Raw genomic sequence first — 25,417 nt, 5'->3', positions numbered from 1 at the left:
AGGGCATCGGGCTTGATGTTCTGCGACCCTGGGCGATAGGACAGGGTAAAGGAGAAACGGTCAAAGAAAAGAGCCCACCTGGCCTGCCTGGAGTTCAACCTCTTCGCTGACCGGATGTATTCAAGGTTTCGATGGTCAGTCCATACGATGAATGGGTGCTCTGCCCCTTCCAGGTGGTGGCGCCATTCCTCCAAGGCCAGTTTCACTGCCAGGAGCTCCTTGTCGCCAATACTGTAGTTGCGCTCTGCTGCAGAAAGCCTTCGGGAGAAAAAAGCACAGGGGTGTACCTTGTTGTCCCGTGAGCGCTGGGAAAGCACTGCGCCCACTCCCAGGTCTGAGGCGTCCACCTCGACAATGAACTGGCGAGATGGGTCGGGATGACACAGGATTGGCGCAGAACTGAATCGCTTCTTGAGGTCACTGAATGCTGCCTCAGCTGCGCTAGACCACTTGAATGGGATAGATGGCGAGGTCAGGCCTGTGAGGGGGGCGGCCACCCGGCTGTAGTCCCTGATGAATCGCCTGTAGTAATTAGCGAAGCCCAAGAAGCGCTGCAGCCCTTTCCGCGTGGTAGGTCTGGGCCAATCAGCGACAGCCGTAACCTTGGCAGGGTCCATCTTTAGCTTTCCCTCAGCGACAACAAAACCGAGGAACGTGGTCTGGGAGACATGGAATTCACACTTCTCTGGTTTGATATACAGCTGGTTTTCAAGCAGTCTCTGGAGCACCTGCCGCACGTGGCTTACGTGAGCTTCTGGGGATTCTGAAAAAACAAGTATATCATCCAGGTAAACGAACACAAATTTGCCTATCGTGTCCCGCAGGACGTCATTGACCAGGCACTGGAAGACGGCAGGCGCGTTAAGCCAAAGGGCATCACCAAGTACTCATAGTGGCCACGATGAGTATTAAAGGCTGTCTTCCATTCGTCCCCCTCATGAATGCGGACGAGATGGTAGGCTTGGCGCAGGTCGAGCTTGGTGAATATTGTGGCACCATGAAAGGGAGTAAAGGCAGACTCAATTAGAGGTAACGGGTACCTGTTCTTGACAGTTATGGCGTTGAGGCCCCTGTAGTCCACACAGGGTCGCAGGGTCTTGTCCTTTTTGCTCACAAAGAAAAACCCAGCCCCCACCGGCGGAGAGGAGGGACGGATGATGCCGGCAGCCAAAGATTCAGTGATATATTCCTCCATAGCTTGCCGTTCATGGCGTGATATGTTGAACAAACGACCTACTGGCAGAGGCGCACCTGGCTTCAGGTCGATGGTGCAGTCGTAGGGTCTATGGGGAGGCAGCGTCTTTGCACGTTTTTCACTAAAAACAGGAGCAAGATCATGATAACAGACTGGAACAAGAGTCAGATCTGCTTGCTTGGGAGCTGGGGGTGAGGCTGCGACACCGGTAGCCAAACCCAGGCAGTTGCTGAGGCAAAAGTCACTCCAGGCCGTTATGCTGCCCTCCCTCCAGTCAGTATTGGGGTTGTGGGTCTTTAACCAAGGAAGGCCAAGAACTAAGGGCACTTGCAAATTCTCAAAAACATAAAATCTCGTTACCTCTCTGTGGTTGCCAGAGAGCACTAAGGATAACGGGACAGTCACTTGGTAAACACAATATAATAAGTGACCATTGAGGGCCCGAGCTTTGATGGGGGTGTCCAGAGGTCGCAGTGTTATTCCCATCTGGTCCACCAGGCTGCGGTCAATCAGGTTGTCATCTGCACCGGAATCGACAAGAGCATATAACGGCATAGACTGGTCCCTCCAATTAAGCGTACCAGGTAGTTTTAAGCGAACAGCGGTTGTGGTGTGGTCATTACTCACCAGGCTGCCCGTATTAGAAGGGGGTGTGGCCCTCCTTCCTGACCGCAGTGGACAGTTGACGAGAAAGTGATTCTTTCCCCCGCAGTAAAGGCACAGATTGGCATCCCGGCGGCGCTCCCTCTCTTCACTGGAGAGCCGGGCGCGTCCCAGCTGCATTGGCTCGGTTCTCACACTAGGGGGCAACACAGATGGGGAGTCGTTAGCCTCGTAGAGCGAGGGGGATAGAGGGCCGTGTGGCAGGGTGGCCGTCGAAGCCAGTGGCCCCTGGCGTCTCGAGCGCTCCCTGCGACGCTCACGGAGACGACAGTCAAGCCGGATGGACAGGCCGACAAGTTGGTCGAGATTGGCAGGCTCGTCGCGGGCAGCCAACTCATCTTTGATTGAGTCATTGAGAGCACCCCGGAAGACCTCTTGGAGTGCCTCATCATTGAAGTGGCTCTCTGCAGCAAGCGTCCTGAAGCGAACAGCAAACTCCGCCACACTGTCAGAGCCTTGACGGAGCGACATGAGACGCTTTGCTGCTTCTCTGCCACGCACTGGGTGATCGAATATCTTTTTCATCTCCTCTGTGAAGGTATCATAAGAGGAGCAGGTAGGAGAGCGCCCCTCCCATGTGGCTGTGGCCCATTCAAGTGCTGAGCCCCGAAGGCAGCCTATAAGGTATGCTATTTTGGCGTCGTCAGAAGCATACATGTGGGGCTGCTGTTTGAAAACAAGCGCGCATTGCACCAGAAAGGCCCGGCACTCCCCTAGGTCACCATGATAAGGAGCTGGTGCCGGAACGAACGGCTCTCTGACGGCATAAGGGACAGTGTTAGATGGCTGGGCAGTAGGCGGTGTGCGCTCGGAGTTAAGAATGGAGGAAAGCCCAGTCTGGAGGTGAGTAAGGGTTTCAGCAAATACACGAACCTGACTCATTAGGGCTGTGATTGCTTCGCCGTGCTGCTCCAGAAGACCGTCCTGTGCAGCTAATTGACAGCGGAGCGGGCTGGTCTCTGCTGGGTCCATAATGTGGCCAGATCAAGCTGTTGTGGTTCTGGGTGAGCGGGGGACCCAAGCGCAGAGATGACAGGCAAAAGTGGCAGTGACAACACTTTATTGGCAGGTTTGGCGGAAGGTGTTGAAATAGTCAGGTGAGTCTTTGCAATGGAAGAGCAGATGGGCAAGCAGGTGTTCAGGCAGGCAAGTATCACAGGATTCTTTGAGCTGAGATGTTGATCTGGCGATGAGGAGAGGCCAGGGACTGGTTTAAGTAGGCTGTTAACGACGATCACCTGCACCTGGTCCCAGGCTCACCCATCTGTCCAATCCTGCAATCAAGGCACTCACACACACACGCACACGAGGAGGAGCAGGCCTCAGGGGGCAGGATTCCTAACAAAATTTAGATTTGGCATTTAGTATATGAGGAAATGAGGGGAAAGTAAAAATTAGGAGATGGATGTTGGGGTTATAGCTGGTTTTGGTAACTTTTATTTTGCAAATCATTGAAAAAAATAATTTGAATGAAAATCAGTTTTTGTATGTGTTATAGAAATACCTGACCAAACCAGTTTTCTTTGCATTTCAGTAGGTTTGACACCCCCACAAAAAAAAAAAATAAATAAATAAATAAAATTTCTGGCTCCGCGGCGACCTTCATGTCGGGGAGTTCCGGCAAGAAATTCTAACCACTTTCACCCCTCTATAAAAAAATGAGATATTGTAGCCTGCGATGTGGAAGAGCATGACAAAGACTGCCGTTTATCTTAAACACTTGTTGTTCATGTGCCCCATATTCCGTACGACTCCAAGAAACAACAGACTTTACTGAACAGAAGACACATGACATAACAGCAATCACTATTCTCAGTCGTGGTTGCCACAACTACCCATCAACCATTGCGGCGGACCAGATAAATGACAGTCACCACAATATTTTACTCCTTTATAAACTGTGTGTTGCAAAGCAACTGTTTTATACAACAAAGCAACGCGGCAGTTTATAAAACAGTAAAATATTGACTTACCAAATCGCTGTGAAGTAAGTGACAAGGGTGCACCAAAGGACACAACTGCTTGACAGTTCAATTCAAACAAAGGTTTTTTTTCCAGTTCATAAGGTTAAAAAAAAAAGGAGATAACAAAAAAAAAAAAATGACAGCAACAGCTAGACTCCAATCAACTGAGTAAATTCCACAAAAAACAAAAGGCATTGGTTCAAAAACATGAATCGTGGTTAAAAAATGCTTACACAGGGCTGTGGCGTAGGAGGTGGCAGGATAGCAGCCAAACTGACACCGGGCAAGGTTAGAAGCGGGCTATTTATACAGAGGGTCACAGGTGGACACGATCAGCCTGATTGACAAGAGCAGGAAGTAAAGTTAACTCAAGGAGGCACACCACTACCAAAATAAAAGAATCTGACATGGACCAACACAAAAAATGAGCAAGACTTCTGAGACGTGACAGTAAGAGAAGGTGCTGAAGAGAGTTCTGGTTGATGGTGTGGTTCACCGTGGATGTGTGCGGGAATGTTTTGGTGTCAGAAAAGCATGAAATCGACAAGGCAGATCTGCGCATGTCTAAAAAAAAACGCCCAAAGAACACTGGCTATAATTTTTTTTTTTTTTTTGTAATTTGACTTCACTGAGATACATCAAGTTAGGCATGTGTTCTAGCCCCAAATTACTACTTACTCATTACAAATTTGTGTTCACAACGGGTTGCTAAAAATTCGTTTGGTTCACTTATTTAAGTGGCACATCAGCATTTACAGTGCATAGAGTACGGTGGTACCTCTACATACGAAGTTAATTCGTTCCAGGACATTGTAAGTTGTAATGGTCGTATGTCAAGCAGGATTTTGCTAGTAGAATACATTATAATTCCATTAATTAGTTTTACAACCTGAAAACCTACACTAAATCCTTAATAAATACTGTTGTTTCTATGGCAAATAGCAATTGCAAAGAGCAAAATAAATACATTATGAATAACGATCGGAATAATAATATAATAACAGTAATAATAATAATAACACCTGTAATAAAACAAATCGGGTTCAAATGTGGCGGTTGTATTTTGCGAACACACAGCGGGGATGACGGTAGTGTGAGAGTGCAGTTGAGATATTACTTTCTCTTTTAACATCATGTTGTTGCTGGCAGTTGGCGTGTTGTGTTGCGCAAGTTCTGAAATAAATGATTAAAAACTTGATGAAGCTGGCGATCTGTTTGGCGATGGTAACACAATAATAATTGTCACCTTATAAAGACTGGCGAACTGAGGCCCAAGGAGTATTGTCAAGCAGTTCACCGACGTGCACCCCACGCTCATATATTTCCATCATTCCATCTTCATTTCAATGGTAAGCCTCACCTTTCTTTTTCACCACCTGCTTTAACATTCTTGGAACCCATGTTGATTTCTCTCACAAGAAAATCCGCCATGCCATCTTGCGGGAAAACAATGAAATTGCAACGTCATAAATTGGCGTATTTCGAGCATTTCATCGGATGTAGAAACATATGGCGAGTCAAATTTTACTCCGGATATTGAAAAGATTGTGTGTCAAAGCGATCATATGTCGAGGTACCACTCTATATCTGTTTAAAAGGTGCAGAAAAACAATAAAGCCGACTTACCATTACAATTTTTTTTCATGTGAAGTGGAAGGTTAAAGCATCATATTTAGTTATATAACTTCAAATGCTAATATTTCCACAAGTAGTTCAATTTCCAATTTATACAACACTAACTGTATTTTATTTTGACTGCCTTAACAATCTACCGGAACATGAGAGAAGGGAATCGTTTGAATTAGCCCTTGGTATGATGCAGTACAGTTGTACATCACTGCAACTGCAATTATTACCATACTGCAAAGTGAATACCTCCCTTGTTATCAATCAAAACTGTGTGTTATTACCTCTGTAGAAGCAGTTTTTTTTCATTATCTTTAATTGGATTATGTCCGTGTTTCAGTTCAATTTTCTATTACAGTGTTACCGTCCCATAGCTTCTATATCGTGGGTCCTCTATAATGGTCCTGCTACTCCTAGTCTGCATTCTCCTCCTCCTCTTCCTCAATCTTCCTCCCTGCCAGCAAGGCCTCCAGGCTTTTCAGCAGCATTACAGCGTGTAAACCTCGGATTACAGCAGCCAGAGTCTGCCTGGGATTGCATGCCTCTGCGGATCACAAAATACACAAGTGTACGGTCTACTCACCCATCTACCCCTCCTTCCTGACACTGCATACACATTTGCATACCAACAACACACACACACACGTACGCACACAAAGTACACGCCCAAGCAAGCTGATGTTGACATGCGCCACGGCTACACTGCAGTGGATTAACTATCATATTTCTTCCCTTGGTGTGTTCTTAGCTGCACTTCTGCGGCTGTCCTTAAATATAAAATCCACTCTACTTTTTTCGCACTACCGCTCACTTGAAGGGCACCCATTAGGGAACCCTTTTGTTCAGGCCCTCACGACGCTCAGACAACAAGGTATCTCATCCCATCTGTGCCTCCATAGAAATTATATTTTGATGACATTGTTAAAGGGGAATATTAAATGACTACGGCTGTCAGATTCTAAGACCCTTAAGAATAATTGGATAGCCTGTGTGCTTGGAGTTGTTGGTTATTGACTGAATCTGTCATTGTAGAGAGTATATACAACTTTAATGTTGTTTACAACTATAGGTTGAGTAAGATGCTTAATTAAGTTACTTTTGGTGTTCTGTATCTGACACCACTATCACGTCACAATTCTTTGTCACAATGGTATAAAAATAAGGCTACGTTCATGCTACAGGTCTTAATGCACGAATCCGATTTTTTGTCATATCCGTTTTTTTGGCGTGCCCGTTCAGACTGCTTTTATCCATTGAGACCGTTCAAGTATTACGCATGCGCACTAATTCGCAGTCCGACAAGCGCTAAGCAAGAAGACCCGCATGCGCAGAAGCATCAAAACAAATGACACACGTCATCCGTCATTCCAGGGATATCATGTTTTGCTTTTCAAAAGGAGGACACAAATAACAGACATAAATAATCCCCGTTTAGGCTTATATTCAAAGTTTATAAGGATCGATAGCATGCACGCGCTGTCCGTGCACATCACACACATATGGGCAGTTTGCCCCGACTCTCTCTCGGCCGTGTAAGCAATGTTGAAATATTGCTCACTTGTCACAGAGAAAACTGAGCATTCTCAGGCTTATCCTCAACCCATTTTTATTTTTTATGACTGTTGTGAAGCCCAGCCCTTCCCCGAAAGCCGTGTTCACTGCAAGCTAGGCGCTAATAACGCACAGGTGCATCGCTACGGTAACGACTCTCTCGCTATTTGATGACGTAATTGCTGCATGAAATCCGATTTGCGGGACTGGACAGTACAGACCGCCGAGACAGTCTGGAAAAATGTGGCCCAGATCGGATTTAGACCACATACGAAAGTGACCCAGATCGGATTTGAAATGGTCCCGTTCTATGCGACTTGTCACGTTCAGACCGTCAAGTTAATGCCTGACTCGAGTCGGAAAAACGCGAAAAAATCGGATTCATGCATTAAGACCTGTAGTATGAACGTAGCCTAAGTGACACCTCATTGGTAGAGCCGGCTGGCACGATAACCGTCACCGTTTTTGTTTTTTTTTTTCGTTTTGTGTATGTGAAAAGTGATTGTTTTTTAAAAGTATCTCCTCGACCAATGAGATGAATGGGATTATCATTGTTCTATCAGCTCATTGGTCAGAAAGCAGGAGAGGCAGGGGATTGCGTTCCCCTACATATTCTTGAAACGTACCATACTACTAGTATGGTAGTACTAGGGGCCCTAAGCAGACCTAAGTGGCCCTAAGCAGACTATGCAGCTGCTTAGGGCCACCACTAGGGGGCCCCCAATCTGGCAAGCGCATTTTATACATTGTTAATCGAGCATCGTGAATAATGTGGCGTGCATTGCCGTTTATCTATACAAAAATCAATTTTCTTGTCATTACAATCTGGCAACCTGGGGAGTGACGTTGAACTTGCTTTGCGATGATTGGTGCTCAAACTTGCTTGGAAAATAGATGCACGAATATGTCGAAGAGAATTTATCCTTTGGAGCAGAGAAACAAAAGAAGAAGAAAATCAGAGAAGAAAGGAAACAACAGTATCAAAGTAATAGAGCATGTTGTTGAAGTTATTGTTTTGCAAGACACTCCGACTTCAACGTTGTCAGCTGAGCTAGTCAATATTTCGTACTGGTAATTGCCATTAGCCGCAGGGACCCCGCCGCCTCCGCGTCCTGGCCCCTTTGCAGAAAAACAGCCCTAAAGCATGATGTTTCCACCCCCATGCTTCACAGTGGGTATGGTGTTCATCGGATGCAATTAAGTATTCTTTCTCCTCCAAACACGAGAACCTGTGTTTCTACCAAAAAGTTCTATATTGGTTTCATCTGACTATAACACATTCTCCCAGTCCTCTTCTGGATCATCCAAATGCTCTCTAGCGAACCGCAGATGGGCCTGGACGTGTACTGGCTTCAGCAGGGAGACATGTCTGGCAGTGCAGGATTTGAGTCCCTGGCGGTGCATTGTGTTACTGATAGTAGCCTTTGTTATTGTGGTCCCAGCTCTCTGTAGGTCATTCACTAGGTCCCCCCGTGTGGTTCTGAGATTTTTGCTCACGGTTCTTATCATTTTGACACCACGGGGTGAGATCTTGCATGGAGCCCCAGATCGAGGGAGATTATCAGTGGTCTTGTATGTCTTCCATTTTATAATAATTGCTCCCACAGTTGATTTCTTTACACTAAGCGTTTTACCTATTGCAGATTCAGTCTTCCCAGCCTGGTGCAGTTCTACAATTTTGTCTCTGGTGTCCTTCGACAGCTCTTTGGTCTTGGCCATTGTGGAGTTTGGAGTGTGACTGACTGAGCTTGTGGACAGGTGTCTTTTATACCGATAATGAGTTAAAACAGGTGCCGTTAATACAGGTAACGAGTGGAGCCTCGTTAGAGCTCATTAGAAGTTAGACCTCTTTGACAGCCAGAAATCTTGCTTGTTTGTAGGTGACCAAATACTTATTTTCCACTGTAATTTGGAAATAAATTCTTTAAAAATCTGTGATTTTCAGTTGTTGTTTTTTTCCACATTCCGTCTCTCATGGTTGAGGTTTACCCATGTTGACAAATACAGGCCTCTGTAATCTTTTCAAGTAGGAGAACTTGCACAATTGGTGGTTGACTAAATACTTATTTGCCCCACTGTATAACATATACCAAATAAATAAACTATCCCTGGCCAAAATTGAAAAGATAGTTACCGAACTTAAAGTGCCAGTACAGGACCTTTTTTTTCCAAACAATACTGCTAAATGTTTGAAAAATCAAATAAACAGTCAATTAAAATGTTTTCTTTCATCTAGAAATATAACTATTTACCATTTGAAATGGTAGTTGCCACAGTGACAAAGGTTCCACATTGCTTGAAATGTAAACCAAATTTAAAAACGTTTTTATTTAAGACTTTTTTACTTTGTAATTAACTTTAATTAACAATGTAATTGTTTAGTTTGTTCGTTTTTATCCATTTGTCTTCGTATGTATGTATACATAATTAGTGTTTTTAATTTTTATCAATTGTTTCTCTTTTCCTTTTATGTCGCTGTACAACATTTTGTCTTTGACTGCTATTGTTTTTAACGTGCTATATGAAAAATGTTGAGTTGAGTTGAGTTTTAAAAACTGCGGTTTATAATCAGGTGCGTAGTGGATTTTTATGGACTAATGAACTGCATTGTCTATTGGTGCAAATATTCCATTATAAAATATAGAGGCTGTGATTTATATTTTCTTGTCATTGAGTCAAATTGAGTGGGTGGAACTTATAGTGAGCTGTGCCTGTAGTAAAAGACCAAAAATTACAGCCATTCCATTTTACACCACATACTGACATAATAAGAAACCCCAATTATTATTCCCCCAAAAATATACAAAGTACATAATTCGATGTCATCCTGAAGAATCTGAAAGTTCAGAGAAACATGTCCAACAAGTCCCATCTTGAAAGCTATTAGTTACTATACTATTTTTATATTCTTCACACACCCACTGAAGTACTTGTATTACATGTATAGCCCATATGTATTTTTAATAGCTTTGGTGCAGATTAGTGCCTTTACATTTTCCTTGCTGTGCATCTTAACATCATTTAAGGGTCCCAATGGATTTTGCTCCTTCATCTCCTCATGGTTCTAGACTGATACTTATGTTAACATGACTGTGAAGTATATGTAAAAGCATAAAAAGGACCACATGAAAAGTCATAATAATATTTTTTTTCTCCTAATCTGTTATGTTCAGACCTCTTTGCACCGTTTAAAACATTGATTGAGCGATTGATTTTAAAACAGTAATTCTTAATGCTTCGAATTACACACAAAAAAAAGATATTCATTTTGTATTGACATTTCAACAATGCACAATTATGAAATACAAATAAACTCAAAATTAAATCTATTAATTTGGACCTGCATATCATAAAAAGCATGGTCAAAATGCTAATACAGTGGTATAAAAAAATGTATCTGAACCTTTTGGAATTTCTGCATAAAATCACCATCAAATGTTATTTGATCTTTGTCAAACTCACACAGATGAAAATAGTGTCTGCTTTAACTGAAATCACCCAAACATTTATAGGTTTTAATTTTTTAATGAGGATATAATGCAAACAATGACAGAAGGGGGAAAAATAAGTAAGTGAACCCTCTGCCTAAGGAGACTTAAAGGGCAATTGAAACCAATTATACCTGACATTTTAAGTCAGGTGTGTGCCCAATCACTGATGAGTGCCCTGCCCGCTGTAAAACACACACCCGGTAAGCAATTTCTTGATGAGAAGCATTCTCTGATGTGCATCATGGCTCGGTCAGATGAGCTGTCTGAAGACCCGCTATCAAGGATTGTTGATTTGTATAAAGCTGGGAAAGGATACAAACCCATCTCTAAAAGTCTGGATGTTCATCAATCGACAGAGAAGTCTAAAAATGGAGAGAGTTTGGAAATTTTGATTCTCTCCCAAGGAGTGGCCGTCCACCAAAGATGGCGCCAAGGGTTCAGCGCAGAATACTCGAGGAGGTAAAAAAATGAACCCTAGAGTGTCTGCTAAAGACTTACTGAAATCACTGGAACAGTCCAACATCTCTGCACACATCAACTATATGTGAAACGATGGCCAAGAATGGTGTTCATGGGAGGACTCCACCGGGGAAGCCACTGCTGTTTAAAAAAACATTGTTGCTCATTTAATGTACGCAAAAAGGCATTTGCACACTCCACAGAAGTTTTGGCAAAATATTTTGTGGACTTATGAAACCAAAGTTGAATTGTTTAGGAGTAACACACAGCGTCATGTGTGGAGCAAACATGGAACAGCTCACCAACATCAACACCTCATCCCCACTGCGAAGCATGGTGGAGGGAGCATCATGATTTGGGGCTGTTTTACTGCCTTAGAGCCTGGACAACTTGCAATCATTAATGGAAGAATTAATTCACTTGTTTATCAAGATGGTTTTCAGGAAAACCTAAGGCCGTCTGTCAGACAGTTGAAGTTAAAAAGAGGATGGATGCTGCAACAAGACAATGATCCAAAACACAGAAGTAAATCAACTTCAGAATGGTTTCAGAAGAACAAAATACATGTTTTGGAGTGGCCAAGTCAAAGTCCAGACTACAACCTCAATGAGATGCTGTGGCATGACATAAAGACAGCGATTCATGCCAGGCAGCCTAGGAATGTGACTGAACTACAGCAGTTTTGTAGAGAAGAATGGGCCAAGATTAGTCCAGATCGATGTGCCAGACTGATCTGCAGCTGCAGGAAGCGTGTGGTTTAAGTTATTGCTGCCAAAGGGGTGGGGGGCACAAAATATTAAATGTGATGGTTCACTTAACTATTTTCAACCCTTCTATCATTGTTTGCATACTATCTTCATTAAAATTTGAAAATATATAAATGTTAAGGTGGTTTTAAAGCAGTTTTTTCATCTGTGTGATTTTGACAAAGATCATATCACATTTGATGGTGATTTTATGTAAAAATGTGAAAAATTCCCAAAGGTTCAGATACTTTTTTATCCCACTGTAATAGTCTGCTATTGGTGCACAAACACCCCCTTTTTCTTGATTTTCACTTTTTGTATTATATTTCGATTTTCTATCGCTCCCATTTGGTTTTCTTGATGGTAATGGAGCGTCAATTGAATACAACCTTTGTTTGTGCTTGCTTGCGTTCGCGTCTCTGTGAGAAAAGGGAGTTTTACACAGAAATGAGAGCCAAAATAAAGTTTTCAGAGTTTAAAACATTACCTACTAGTCCTGTTTTTTTGTTGCTCAAAGGGGGCAAGAAAAGAGATCTAAAGGTGGTAGGTGAATTTTGGCGGCATAATTTTGGTGAAAAAGGTGTTTAGGACTGACACAACATTTTTAATCACTTATCGGATAATAGGTTTAGCATTTGTGTAAGTCAGCTTTCATTTACAATTTCAGGTATTCACATGGTGCAACATATTCTTTTCCTGTTTATCACTGCATCGGTTCCTTTTTTGAGACGGCAATATATGAATTTAGAATACTGTAAGTTTTTCGAAAACTGGCGTTCTTTAATAAGTGGGGGAAGATGGATGGATGTATGGATGGATAATCTTAAAATCGTTTTCAAAGTGCATCAACTGAGATTTCTTTGTTAGGCAGGGTGTTAAAACAAAGTTTGAAGTAGAGATGTCCCGATCGATCGGCATCCTGATCGATCGGGTCCGATCACGTCATTTTCAAAGTATCGGAATCGGCAAAAAAATATCAGCCATGCCTTTTTAAAATATATATATTTTAATTAAATTTTTTTCTAATTGTATTTAACGTTACAGACATAATATGCTACACTCATCCTGAGTCTTTAATTTAGGCTTAAGGGAGGGTTATCAGAAATATCCCGAAAACGGCGGCAATTAATCTATTAAAATATCGGTCATATTAAAATATTTCATGCTATTAATAAATGCGCTGCACGACCCTCTCACTCATTGTTGCGCTTAATCTGTAATGATGGCGTTTTACCTATATAGAGAGATAAAAGGCATGGCATAATGTGTAGAGTGAATTTTGGCAGCTTTTGGAGCCTTTCTTCAGTTGGCTATAACCATGCAATTCCTCTCCATGTGATTAGAGATATCATGGGAAGCAATGTGGGGAAGTAAGGTGGCAATTGATCTTTGTCTTAACACCTTAAATTATTTCCCAAAGCAGAAAAGATATATCCATTGGTAGCACGACGCACAGTCATGGTTTTACTTCCCATCATGGTTCCACTTCCCATCATGCATTGGGGCTTGGCTGCAGTATCATTTACTGAAAGCTCAACAAATACACTAGATGGCAATATTTAGTCACAATACACAAAGTCACAAGTCTTTATATCCATGGATCCCTCTCACAGAAAGAATGTTAATAATGTAAATGCCATCTTGAGGATTTATTGTCATAATAAACAAATACAGTACTTATTTGAATTTGAATTGAATTTATTGTCATTGTCATCATCATCATCATCAACATTAATATCTATGTCACAAGAAAGGAAAGAGAAAAGAAAGAAGGAAATCATCGCGTATGTTGTTTATCCAAAGAAGACGAGAATAGACATGACAAAGGAGACGGGAAAAAAGCAGAAGCTTATCGGGAACCATCCCCTAGCCACCAAGGTCGCACACTCAGCATGCTCTGGATCAGTCCAATGACAGTCTAACACATTTTGTTCAAAAGTCATTATTGCCATGGAGATTTCACGTACAGTAATTAGTATATAGGATCAGTTCATGTCCAAGTAGGTGAAGGGTGTAAGGCCTGGGGAGCCTTGGAGGCTCTCATGTGTTGAATACTTATGTACTGTATGTTGAATGTATATATTCGTCCGAGTTTTATACATTTTTTTCTTAATGCATTGCCAAAATGTATATGATCGGGAAAAATTATCAGGAATGATTGGAATTGAATCGGGAGCAAAAAAAAGCATTCGGATCGGGAAATATCGGGATCGGCAGATACTCAAGCTAAAACGATCGGGATCGGATCGGGAGCAAAAAAACATGTTCGGAACAACCCTAGTTTGAAGTTTATAATTTTGGTTGAAAAAAAAAGGTGTATATATAGGTATAGGTCAGTTTTCCTTTTCATTTATTCTCATGGTACAACATCTTTTTCCCTGTTTATCATGACATCAGTTCCTTTTTTACGACAGCAATATATGAATTTAGAGGACTGTAAGTGATTCGAAAATTTGTGTTCTTGAATAAGTGGGAGAGGATGGATGGATGGATGAATAATCTTTCAAATGTTTTCAAAGTGCATCAACTGAGATTTCTTTGTTAGGCTGGGTGTTAAAACATAAAAGTTTGAAGTGTGCATTTGTTTTTATAGTAATAGTAATAGGAAGAGGATGAGCAAGAGCTTTCCTTTGGCGCATGCAGAAATGCATGCATTTAAATGCACACACACACACGCACAACTACGTCATCCAAACACTCCCAAACAAGCAATAACACAGCTTGCAGCTCATCTGGGAAATCAGAACAGAGCTTGTTGTTGATACGGCTTTCACCACTGCTGAATGTGGGTGTGTGTGCCGGGTTGTGCATGTGTGTGTTTGTGTGAGTGACAGTTAAAGGAAGTGAATTAAAAGTGTACAAGTGATCAGGCAGAACAAATTGCACAGTCAAATACAGTATTGTGGTTCTTGCAAGGACACAATGCGACAATAATTGCGAAACCTGTGTTTTGGTCAATAAAGAAAGAAGGAAAGATAATTTTTAAAATTGCATATTTTGAGGATCATTGCAAATTCACGATGAGACCGGTTACTTCTCACCTGTTTTGGAGACAAAGCATGAAAATTTAACCTACGTTGTCCATTGGGTAATGTGCCAACAAGCAGTGCTGTATTTTTTTAAGACTCTTCAACATATTTTATACAACATTCATACAGAATGTAATACTTATACTGTATGTTTACAGCAATGGATCAAGTGTGTACAGTTAGAGTATTTCCCACAGATGGTGCCACCCATCAAATTTCTATAGCACTCTTCATTAGGATAACGGGGGATACCTTTCATGAGGATTCTAATTCCATCCATCATCCATACATCTTCAACTGCTTATCCGAAGTTGGGTCACGTAGGCAGCAGTTTCAACAGGTAGCCCCAAACCTCCCTTTCCCTGGCCATATTAACTAGCTCTGACTGGGGATCCCAAGGCGCTCCCACATTTTATGAAGTGCTGCGTGTTGCATACATTTGACAGATTGCAATAACCCCATAATAAATATATGCATACATACATACAATGGCGTCCCTCGCCTACATGGTGCCCTGGGCGACAAGGTGCTTAAGGTGCTTGAAAAAAACGATTGACCCACAAAATACAGCGCATGAAGTATACTGAGCACAACCTAACAACATAATGACATCATTCGCTAAGAATTTTACCTTTATTAACGCTATCAAACCAGTTGAAAGTACACAACAATAAATATGTGCAAGAGAATATTTAATTTAACTTCACAAACTTGAATAAAATATTGTAGAAACAATAAAGTATAAAAAATTCTACTTGTGACTAGTTGGCTCAAATGTGTCTTGAGTGGTCTTTTTTCCCCGGGTGCTTGGCCAGGTACTGGGGGTTTTAGAAGCATGTCGTCTTGTAGTGTGTACTGAGATACTGGCAATCAGCAGCAAGTTATCAGGTTGCACGTCTTCATGCGGGACGAGCGAACGAGATGTGTTTATGTCCCACGGAGAGCAACGGCTGGCTGCATAGACTGTAAGGTTGTCTTTGATTGGGATAGGGTTATGTTAGAGAGTGAAATAAGATTTTTTTATTTTATTTTATTTATTTTATTTTTTTTAAGTCATTCACTCCCAGCCATTTTCACCAGTGCAACCTCCTTTGCTCCCGGCCGTTTTACTGGATTTTGACTGATTTTGCAAGGCCCACAGAAAATTATGTTCTATTGCTATATAAACATGGAACCCATGTTTTCCTTTTACAAAATAACATAAACAACAAGACAAATAGAGCTTTTGACAGCAAAGTAACAATTTATTTACACATAACTAACTGAGATGACGCTGCTGTGGCTGCGACAGCCGGGGTAAACTTTTCCATCATCGCCGCCTGTCTCTACTCGGCGAGCAGCACAGACTCAACGGCGTCGTCCGCTGCACTGGTGGTCCCGGTCATTCTGCTCGGTCGTCCAACGCCTGGCATCCCGGTTGTCCGCCGCCTGGCATCCTGGACGTCTATTTGGCCGTTCATTCCGTTGAATCGGGTTGCGGGTCTTACCAAATGCGCTACTACCCTCCAATGGCCAGTTTTATTGCTTTAAAATGGATTTTCAGCGTTGTGCTTTGGAGCTATGTTGAATCAGAACCCAGAGATGTCTCTTGTGAAAAAAAAAAGTAAAAGACATATAAATATGTCTTTGGGACACTGAAACAATTAAAAATAGAACGTATTCCTACATTTTTAGTAGCAAATGAGTTAATCAACGCAGTATTTTTACTGGCCACATGGGACCAGTTGTTGGAGCATTCTGGCGGCCCTGACGGTTTTAAAAGTACGTCCGGGCCATTTATATTGTTGACCCTTGACAAAGATAGGGAGCTTGATGACACGGAGTACTTTCCACTGTAGCTGCCTGGACTGCTGCTGTTGCTACTTTCTTCTGGCAAAGAAGAAGGGATGGGCTACTAAAATTGACAAGGGATGGCTATATGAGATTTAGAAAAATAAATAAATAAAATACAAAGTCGTTGTGAGATAAGAGCGATAAGACAGAAGGAAGGCTCGTCCTGCAAGCTGTTCAGAGACTGCACTGACACATGTTGCTCATCAGCAGGGGAGACCAGAAAGAAGAGGGAGAAGTAGTGTGTGCGGTGGATGCGGGAGCAGTGAAATGGCTCAGCAGCTTGTCTGGTGATACTGTCGCTTTGTGCAATAGTGAGCAGCCATGACAGAAGGAAGGCGAAGACACACAGCCTGGACAACAGCAGTGGCTGTGGGGTTTGGCACATACAATAAAAGACGAGAACTAAAATATGAATGAACGCCCACAGCACACCGGAAAAATCTACATTTAAACGCAATGCTATCTTATGAGTGACATCCATCCATCCATTCTCTGTACCACATAAGCTCACTATGGTCATTAGCGTTATGAGTTGTTGATGTTTGTAACTCAAATGACCTTATATTTCAAATCAATGTTCCCTTTTGAAATGCCAATATTCTAACTATAAAAAAAACATGGATCCAGTTTTACTTTTTGCGTAATTTCTCAAACATTCAAGTTTTCAAAAGAAATATTTTTCCTTTTTTTATTATAGGATAACATGCATTTCAACAGAGTACTGGAAATCGTGAGGCCATGACTACATAAGTATGTTTGTATTGAAGTTAAAATGTTGCGCAAAGTTGGACAGTTTTAAATAACCATATTTTCTTCACTATAAGGTGCACCTTAAAAGAATCGCCTATTTTAAAACTTTTCATATGTAGGGCACACCGCATTATAAGGCGCAGTAGTATTAGTAGTAGTAGTAGTAGTAGTGGTTGGGGTTGTGTTATACATCCACTAGATGGTGCTGCGCTAAAGGGAATGTCATGCCATGATAAGCTAATATTGATTCATATATAATGTGCATCGGATTATAAGGCGCACTGTCTGCTTTTGAGAAAATTGAAGGCTTTTAGGTGCGCCTTATAGTGCAGAAAATACAGGAACCACAAAAATAAAAATACTGGGTTGATCGTTGTAATAATTTCAGAGATTGAAGTGGGGGTGACGAGAAATATTGTTCATGTCTGTAAATTTTGATGATGATTAATATCAATTTTAGGGGGCATTTTGTGCCACAAAATAAAATTATATTAACTAACACAAACACACATGCATCCACAACACCCATAATAATCTGATTCAGGTTGAATATTGAAAACTATAAAAACACCCATTCATATTATGTAGGGCTGTCAAAATTGTCGCGTTAACGCGCGGTAATTTTTTAAATTAATCACGTTAAAATATTTGACGCAATTAACGCACATTTCCTGCTCAGACAGTATTCTGCCTTTTGGTAAGTTTTACAGCAAGGTTTTTTATGCTGTCTAACAGCGAACTCTTGTGGTGGCTTTGCGACATGGTTTATTGCTTTCTTGCCAGTTCATTATGGCTGCACGACGTCTCGGGCTGACGCCTACGTTGTAATGTTGTGCTTATATGATTCTTGGACAAGATTTGTCCGTAAGTATGGTTGTTGTAAAGAATGTACATATTATGTTAGTAAGCGAAATGTTATATTTTTTGTATGAGACGCTTTTTGTTTATGTTTAGTGAACCTGTATAGCGTGCTAAGCTAACGTTGTTGCTAAAGCAATGCTTGTGTACTTTTTTTTTTGTAGTTTCACTACAGTCTAAAGAGGACAGTGGTTTGAGGCCATTTTATTAATAAATCAGATGAAAAAGGAAGAAGTCTGATTATTAAGGCGTCGTTCACTAGCTGTCTAGCTTTGGAAAAAGTAGACGCTTCGGAGTGAGGACAGCATAGACAGATTTAAATGACAGTAAAGTGAAATGCCCACTACAGTCCTTATGTACCGTATGTTGAATGTATATATCCATCTTGTGTCTTATCTTTCCATTCCAACAAATTATTTTACAGAATATATATATAATTTACAGAAAAATATGGCATATTTTATAGATGGTTTGAATTGCGATTAATTGCGATTAATTACGATTAATTAATTTTTAAGCTGTAATTAACTCGGTTAAAAATTTTAATCGTTTGACAGCCCTAATATTATGCAGAAAGAAAATGGTTCCACTGATTGTAAATCACAATAATTGTGTAAAATGTTTTGCCTTTTATTTATATGTTGAGAAAAAAATGGTGCTCAACAAAGTGTGTACAATTTTTGCTACCGCTGAATGTGTATGCAAAAGTGAGCCCCCTCGCTAGATGTCGCCCCAGACACCACACGCATTACCAACGGCCAAGAGCTTCCGACTGACACACCCACTCCACCGACAGCCAATCAGAGCACAGATTATGCAAATTAGCTCCAGTAAACTGCATAATAATGACAATCTGCAACTGCGCATAAGAGCCCCAAAAAGACCAACTAAAATGCATTAAAAAAAAAAAAAAAAGTTATTCTGGGAACATTCGATGTAAATTGTTGTGCAAACCTGGTAAAAGGTCATCTGAGTTTATGAAAAATAATGTTAAAAACTTAGAAATCAGGAGTGGGAACCTCTTTGTACCTCACGATACGATTTGCGATACAAAGCTCACGATAACGATGATCTGACGATATGGCGATACGATTATCGATACATTGGTCAGGAAATCATTCTAGGATGTTCTATAAATAACTAATAAACAGAAAAACAAGTTTCTGCTGTGATTTGGAATGATTTTATCGCTAGTAGACGTCCAATCCATTTGAAATGGGAGGGGTGGCAGCGAATGAACATTCGTTCATTCGCTGCCATCCCTCCCACTTCAAACGGATTGAACGTCTATGGCCATCAGTGGCAGCCAATGCCAGGCAATGAGGTCATTTTGAGCCATTTAAGATCATTTATTTACCTGCTCATTTTCGGTTATTTCCTGTTGATTTTGGGGTATTTTATGGGTCACTTCCTGTTTATTTTGAGTTACAGAACAGGACGTGACCTGGGAATCACCCAAATGAATAGGCAGTGACTCAAACTCAACAGGAAATGACCTGCAAATGCCCTAAAATGAACAGCAAGTGACCTGTAAAAGCCCTGAAAATTGGACCGAATGACTGTGAATGCTCTGGTTTTGAATGAACGAACGTTCCCTGTCTAAATGGATTGGGTGTCGAGCGCCGTCAATGGCAGCCTTAGAGCTAACTGAGACACTTGGATTATTATGGTGGAAGATTTTGGTAGCAACTTGATGGTTCGTTTTTTAAAATTTTTCTTTTAAACATTGACACCTTTTAAAATGATATCTCGATACTTGACAGGAGCATATCGATAACCTTTTGGGATACAAAGTATCACGATATATCACCATTTCGATATTTTGTCACACCCCTACTAGAAATTGTTGAGGGTCGCGGTGGAAACCTCTGGGTACCTCACAATATGATATGATTTGTCATACAAGGCTCACATTAACAATTATCACACAATATGGCGATGTAACGATTATCAATATACATGGATCAGTTAATAATTCTGCAGCATTTTACTATACAAGCAATAAACAGAAAAACATACTTTTTTTCATTCTTCTGTTGTGAATTGAATTGAGTATATCACTAGTAGATGTCTAATAAATTCGAACTGGATTCCCAATTCAAACGGATTGGATGTCTATGGTGGTCAATGACAACCAATGAGTTTAATTTGGAGGCATTGACTCATTTGCTGTTGATTTTGTGTAATTTCTTATTGATTTTGGGATATTTCTGGGTCACTTCCTGTTGATTTTGGGTTACAAAACACGAAATGACCCTGGAATCTCCCCAAATGAGTAGGCAGTTACTCAAACTCAACAGGAAGTTACCTGTAAATTCCCTAAAATGAACAGGAAGAGACCTGTAAATACCCAGAAAATCGAAAAGCCTGGCAGCGAATGCTCTTTTTTTGAATGAACAAAAATTAATTCGAGCCTCCCAGTCTAAATGGATTGAGCGTCTAGCGCCATCTATGGCAGCCATTGAGTTAACAGAGATACTATTCCAGAGGAGGATTTTGGTAGAAAAATGTAAACAGTGACATCTTTCTAAAATGATGTATCGATATGTCGCAGGAGCATATCGATAACCTTTTTGGATACAAAGTATCACTATAAATCACCATTTCGATACTTTGTCGCATCCGTAGTTGAGGTCATCTTTACTTTGACCATATTTTGAAAAAGATAAAAATAAATAAACAAATGTGACAATAAAACTGCAGTGCGGATTAAACAATTGTCTGGCTGTGTCTGTCACTTTTCACAACTTCTCACTCTAATAACTCCAACTTGACCAAAATGAATTGGACCATGCAACAAGTGTGAAGGATCATCCTTGTACTCAATGACCCCAAGTTCACAGAGTACAACAATGGTACAAACAACACGGCAATACAATAAAGATGTGTATGAAGTCATCATGCAGAGCTAATAATGTGGGATGCACAACATCTCACTCGCCCGCCATGAGTGATGCGCATAAATCAACGCTCCTCCCTATCAAAAGTTTCCTCAATATTGCAGGGATGCTGTGTTGATTTCCCCCGAGAAGCACACAGAACATTAAATAGCCATAACTTGAATTGTCTTGCGGTTTATTGCCATTACATTTGGACGCAGTTCTTCTAATGACAAAAGAAAAAAAAAGAACCAAATGCTCATAGTCAAGACATTTTTAATAGCAAAAATGTCAGATGACTTTACAAAAAAACAATGTTTCAATTTAATGTGTATGTTTAATGTCTTTCAGTTACATATTTTCTGGGAGGTCCATTTGATCCTAATAGTGAGATTAGAGCAGATAAAATGACTTCAATGAATCAAAATGTCATGGAAAAAAACTCTTTTAATGTTTACATTTTCCAGAAAACGAAAAATATACCATTACTAAATAAAATGGATAGCACATTGCCTCAGTTATGTTATAGGCACACTAAATAAAGTGTTGAACCAGCATTGTTTTTGGCAGCCCATTAAATTTTAAGTCTTTTGGACGATAATACTTATTAGTCTGTCATATTATAGTACAGTGATCCTTTGTTTTTCGTTAATGGGGACCATGGCAACTGCCGCGCGATAATCAAAAATGTATTTTGGGGGGGTTTGTTCAATGTAGATCTTCTGTTTTAGCAGTGGTAAGAGATACATACCTGTATAGGCCATGTTTTTCCCCAATGTATCATTTAAATTTAGGAAAAAAAAAAAAGTTACCGTCCCACTGAATTACTTTTAAACAATGATAACTAGGAGTGGGAAGCTCAGGGCATCTCACGATACGATACGATTCGCGATACAAGGCTCACGATAACGATTATCTCACGATATCACGACACAGCGATTATCGATATACTGGTCAGAAATTTGATGCATAATATTCTACGATACAACTGTTGAAACAAACAAAAAAAGATATTACAAAATAGAAAAAAATACTGTTTTAGTCATTTATTTATTAAACAGTGACACCATTTTTGTGCAACGTTGCTGTAAAATATACATCTAATGCAAATTGTGTACCTGTATATATAGAGGAAACACACCACAATGACTGACATCTCTTGGAGAGATCATGATGAATGGCACCCTTAATTTTTTAAAACGTTTTAAATCTTTTAAAAAATCATTAACAGAGCTGTAGGTGTCCGTCAGCAGTTGAGCTTGGAGTGGGGCAATGATAAAATTGGTGGGTCTTTTCTTCGTATATGACCTTTGTTGCCAAAAGCATTGGTTTGAGCTCTTCCCCAATCTGCTTCAGCATTTGAGATGTCGCACTCGGTCAGTCGCATTCTTCCTCACCTTAAAAATAACAAAATAAAACAAAAAATATTAGCTACTTAATAGCTTTTGAGATTAAATCTATTAAATTATTAATTAAATAATTATATATATTATATATTTAAGTCATTAAATACAAATTACAGGTGTGTGTTGTGTTTAAGAGGGAGATTATTTTACATTATTGTACATGCTGAGGTATACCATGATAGAAAGAGGATAACAGAACATAAAACAGTAAGTAAATGGAGATGATTTTTATTGGTTTTAGTTTCAATTCACATCACTAGAACATGTTCATCATAGCACATTGATTCAACTTAAGTACTATAGATGTTCAACTCCTTTTTTTGTGTGTTTGTGTGTTCAATATAGCTGGCCACGTGGGATCCAGTTCATGGACTGAATGGCACTCTGACAGACAGGAAATTGGAGAACAACATGCGAGGAGTGGTACTCAGAGTCGTCACTGTCTTGGTAAGATCCATCTTAATGTTTTCAGTACCATGATGACCTGACCAAGCTGGGGTATCCTAACACAATAGCAGCCATACTGTAAAAACCTTAATTAACTTTTTTTTTATACATATAAAAACATACAAAAAGAAACATACATTGTACATAAATATCCATTCAGTAATAATATTCTCAGTGGTTCTTTGAGTGACGAGAGCAGTGCTGAAAAACCCTCATATTACGAGCATGAGGCTCTCCCAATAACTGGTCGTGCCGATTAGGGCTGTTAAGAGAGGGTATTTGTGTATTGTAATGCTTGAACCATGGGGGATTTTTCATCAGGCAAGTTAGACATTTCATTAACACACCTAGGAACAGTTTGAAACAGTGGAAAAACTAAATAGTTTGTCTCCTATAAGAAGTTGTGCAGAGTTCTACGAAGGAAAAACCCAAATAAGTCAGTCAAGCTCACAGTTGCGACTCCTCTCTTAGCCTCTCTCCCCTGGAGCGGCCACCGCAGTCATTTGAGAACATCCCGTATTCGCTTTTAAAGATTCACCGCTGTAAATTCTTTATATCCCATCTTTGAAGTGAAAGACGCTGAGAAGAAAGCAATGATGCTTGACATCTTTGTGGTGATCCTTTTCTTCTGCTTTGCTTTTTTTCCCTCTTATTTCCCCTAGTTAGACTGTCATAATCATTTTACAGGGGAAAAGAACTAGTACTCACGTATTGATGTTGTCAAGCTCCTTTTGTCCTGGAATTAGGATGAGCAATATACTTAAACAGGTTGGTACGTGTGATTGTTTTCTTTTGTTTTTGTGTTTATTTTGTTCTTTTCTTAAAGCTATAATCCAAGAAACTGTGTTTATCAAAAGGTGGCTTAATGTTTAGAATTTGTGTGACAGCAACGTCCTTGGCAGGCTAAGACGTTGGGTATTGCGCTAATCTGAGTTTTCATTGTAGTAAATTCAACACCAGGAGTTCATGACATTTAGGCTTTTTCAGTTTATTGCTGGGCTCAGACCAAGGGCGTAGGGTTGCATAGGGACGGTAGGAACATAACACTAGCAACTTTTAAGAATGCTGAAATTGTCCCCACCAACTTTTAAGCAACCTTATTTGCATTATATAATGACTTCATGTATCTACTGTAGGTAATTTATATTGTCTTCCCATATGTTTTAAGGATAGAATTCATTATTAAGGGAATTAGAGTACTTTCATTATGTTTAGACTTACATTGCCCAGTTTTCACTTGCTGAATGTTTTCCACTCAAACGCATGTTTGATTGGCTGATGACTTGCCCCCCACACACACACCAATTCACAGCCCTGATAGAAATAAAACATGCCGCTTCCTCGCCCCCTTCGAAGATGACGAAAATTAGAAGTTTTTTTCTGCCATCAGCAGTCACTGTAAGTAATGTAAAAAGACATCAATGCTGTGGAGGTGGGGCACACCACTAATTCTGGTACTGAAAGTCCGACCTGCATCAGAGTTAGCATAACATTAATCTGTATGAGTTCCTCGAACTCTAGGAGAAAGCTGCTTTGAGAGAAGTATCTTCCTGTATGTTTTCTACTGTTATTGTTAAACTGTAAGAAATGTAGTGAATCAAGGTTTACCCCATTCTCCCCAGTTTTCATTTTTATTTTGTGTTCTTAAAGCAGCCCAAATGAGCTTTCATTTTATTTTTAAAGTTTGGCTATTCTTGTGGACAAAAGCATTAATGTTTTACTTGGAGGAAGGCTCAATTTTTATTTATTTTTGTCAGGGTTTTGGTTATCGTCCCTACCAATATTGAGACCAAACCTACGCCCTTGGTTCAGACAATCACCACTTGTCCAGAAACACAGCAAAGCAGCATGTAGTTCATAATTTCAGGTAATTCAGCAATTTTGTCAGCCTCAGACCTGCAGTGTTAGTTTAATCAGTAGTCGTTTTTTTTTTCCTCCCCTTTTTTTCTGTTTAAATACAAAAAGTGATACGGTTGCAGCGTATATTCAGCTTGCAGGCAGGAATCCGTCATTGTACTGCAAAAACACACCTCCTTAAAACTAGTTAAATTCCCCTGTTTTCAGTGTAAATCTACGAGAAATAAGTGAAAACTGCCAGTGCTTCAAGTAAATTTTACTCACTTATATTTCTCGAAATAAGAAAAAATTGTTTGCTGAAAGTAAGTTTAACAGACTTATTTTAGGCAATAAATTGGTATATTTAATCTTACAAAAAAGCTTGTCAGAAATGTTAATCTTAATTCAAGAATAGATATTCTTCAAAACAATATTTAAAAGCAAATTTTTCCTGATTTAGTAAAAAAAAAAAAAAACAACGCTTAGACATATGGGCTTAATAAGAACAAATAGTAATATTTACTTAAAGTAAGTGGAATTATCTGAAGTATTAAAGGATCCACAGATAGCAATACATAGTTCTCAAAAGATCAACGTTATTATGAGTTAAAATAATTTGGTATTAAAACCCCTCTTGATGTTTTTGTTTTCATACAATTTGTAAAATTATTTTAACGAGTAGGT

At 40.1% G+C, this 25,417-nt stretch overlaps 1 protein-coding gene across 7 annotated transcripts in view; it reads left to right on the top strand.

Moving 5' to 3' along the window:
* The window catches only part of grid2 (glutamate receptor, ionotropic, delta 2), a 1,093,502-nt gene that overhangs the window by 771,969 nt on the left and 296,116 nt on the right, over positions 1 to 25,417 (top strand). For all 7 annotated transcript variants that reach the window (XR_009062687.1, XR_009062690.1, XR_009062688.1 and 4 more), the window contains exon 9: positions 22,796 to 22,897. Coding sequence is in view for 3 of the 7 variants with exons in the window: in XM_057831225.1 (XP_057687208.1) it covers positions 22,796 to 22,897 (102 nt within the window). In the remaining 4 variants the exon portion in view is untranslated. The remainder of the gene's footprint in view (positions 1 to 22,795; positions 22,898 to 25,417) is intronic.

The sequence above is a fragment of the Corythoichthys intestinalis genome, chromosome 3 (genome assembly GCF_030265065.1).
Source record: "Corythoichthys intestinalis isolate RoL2023-P3 chromosome 3, ASM3026506v1, whole genome shotgun sequence".
Taxonomy (NCBI): Eukaryota; Metazoa; Chordata; class Actinopteri; order Syngnathiformes; family Syngnathidae; genus Corythoichthys; species Corythoichthys intestinalis.
Note: the sequence above shows the minus strand (reverse complement) of the source record. Positions and strands in the feature narration are given on the sequence as shown.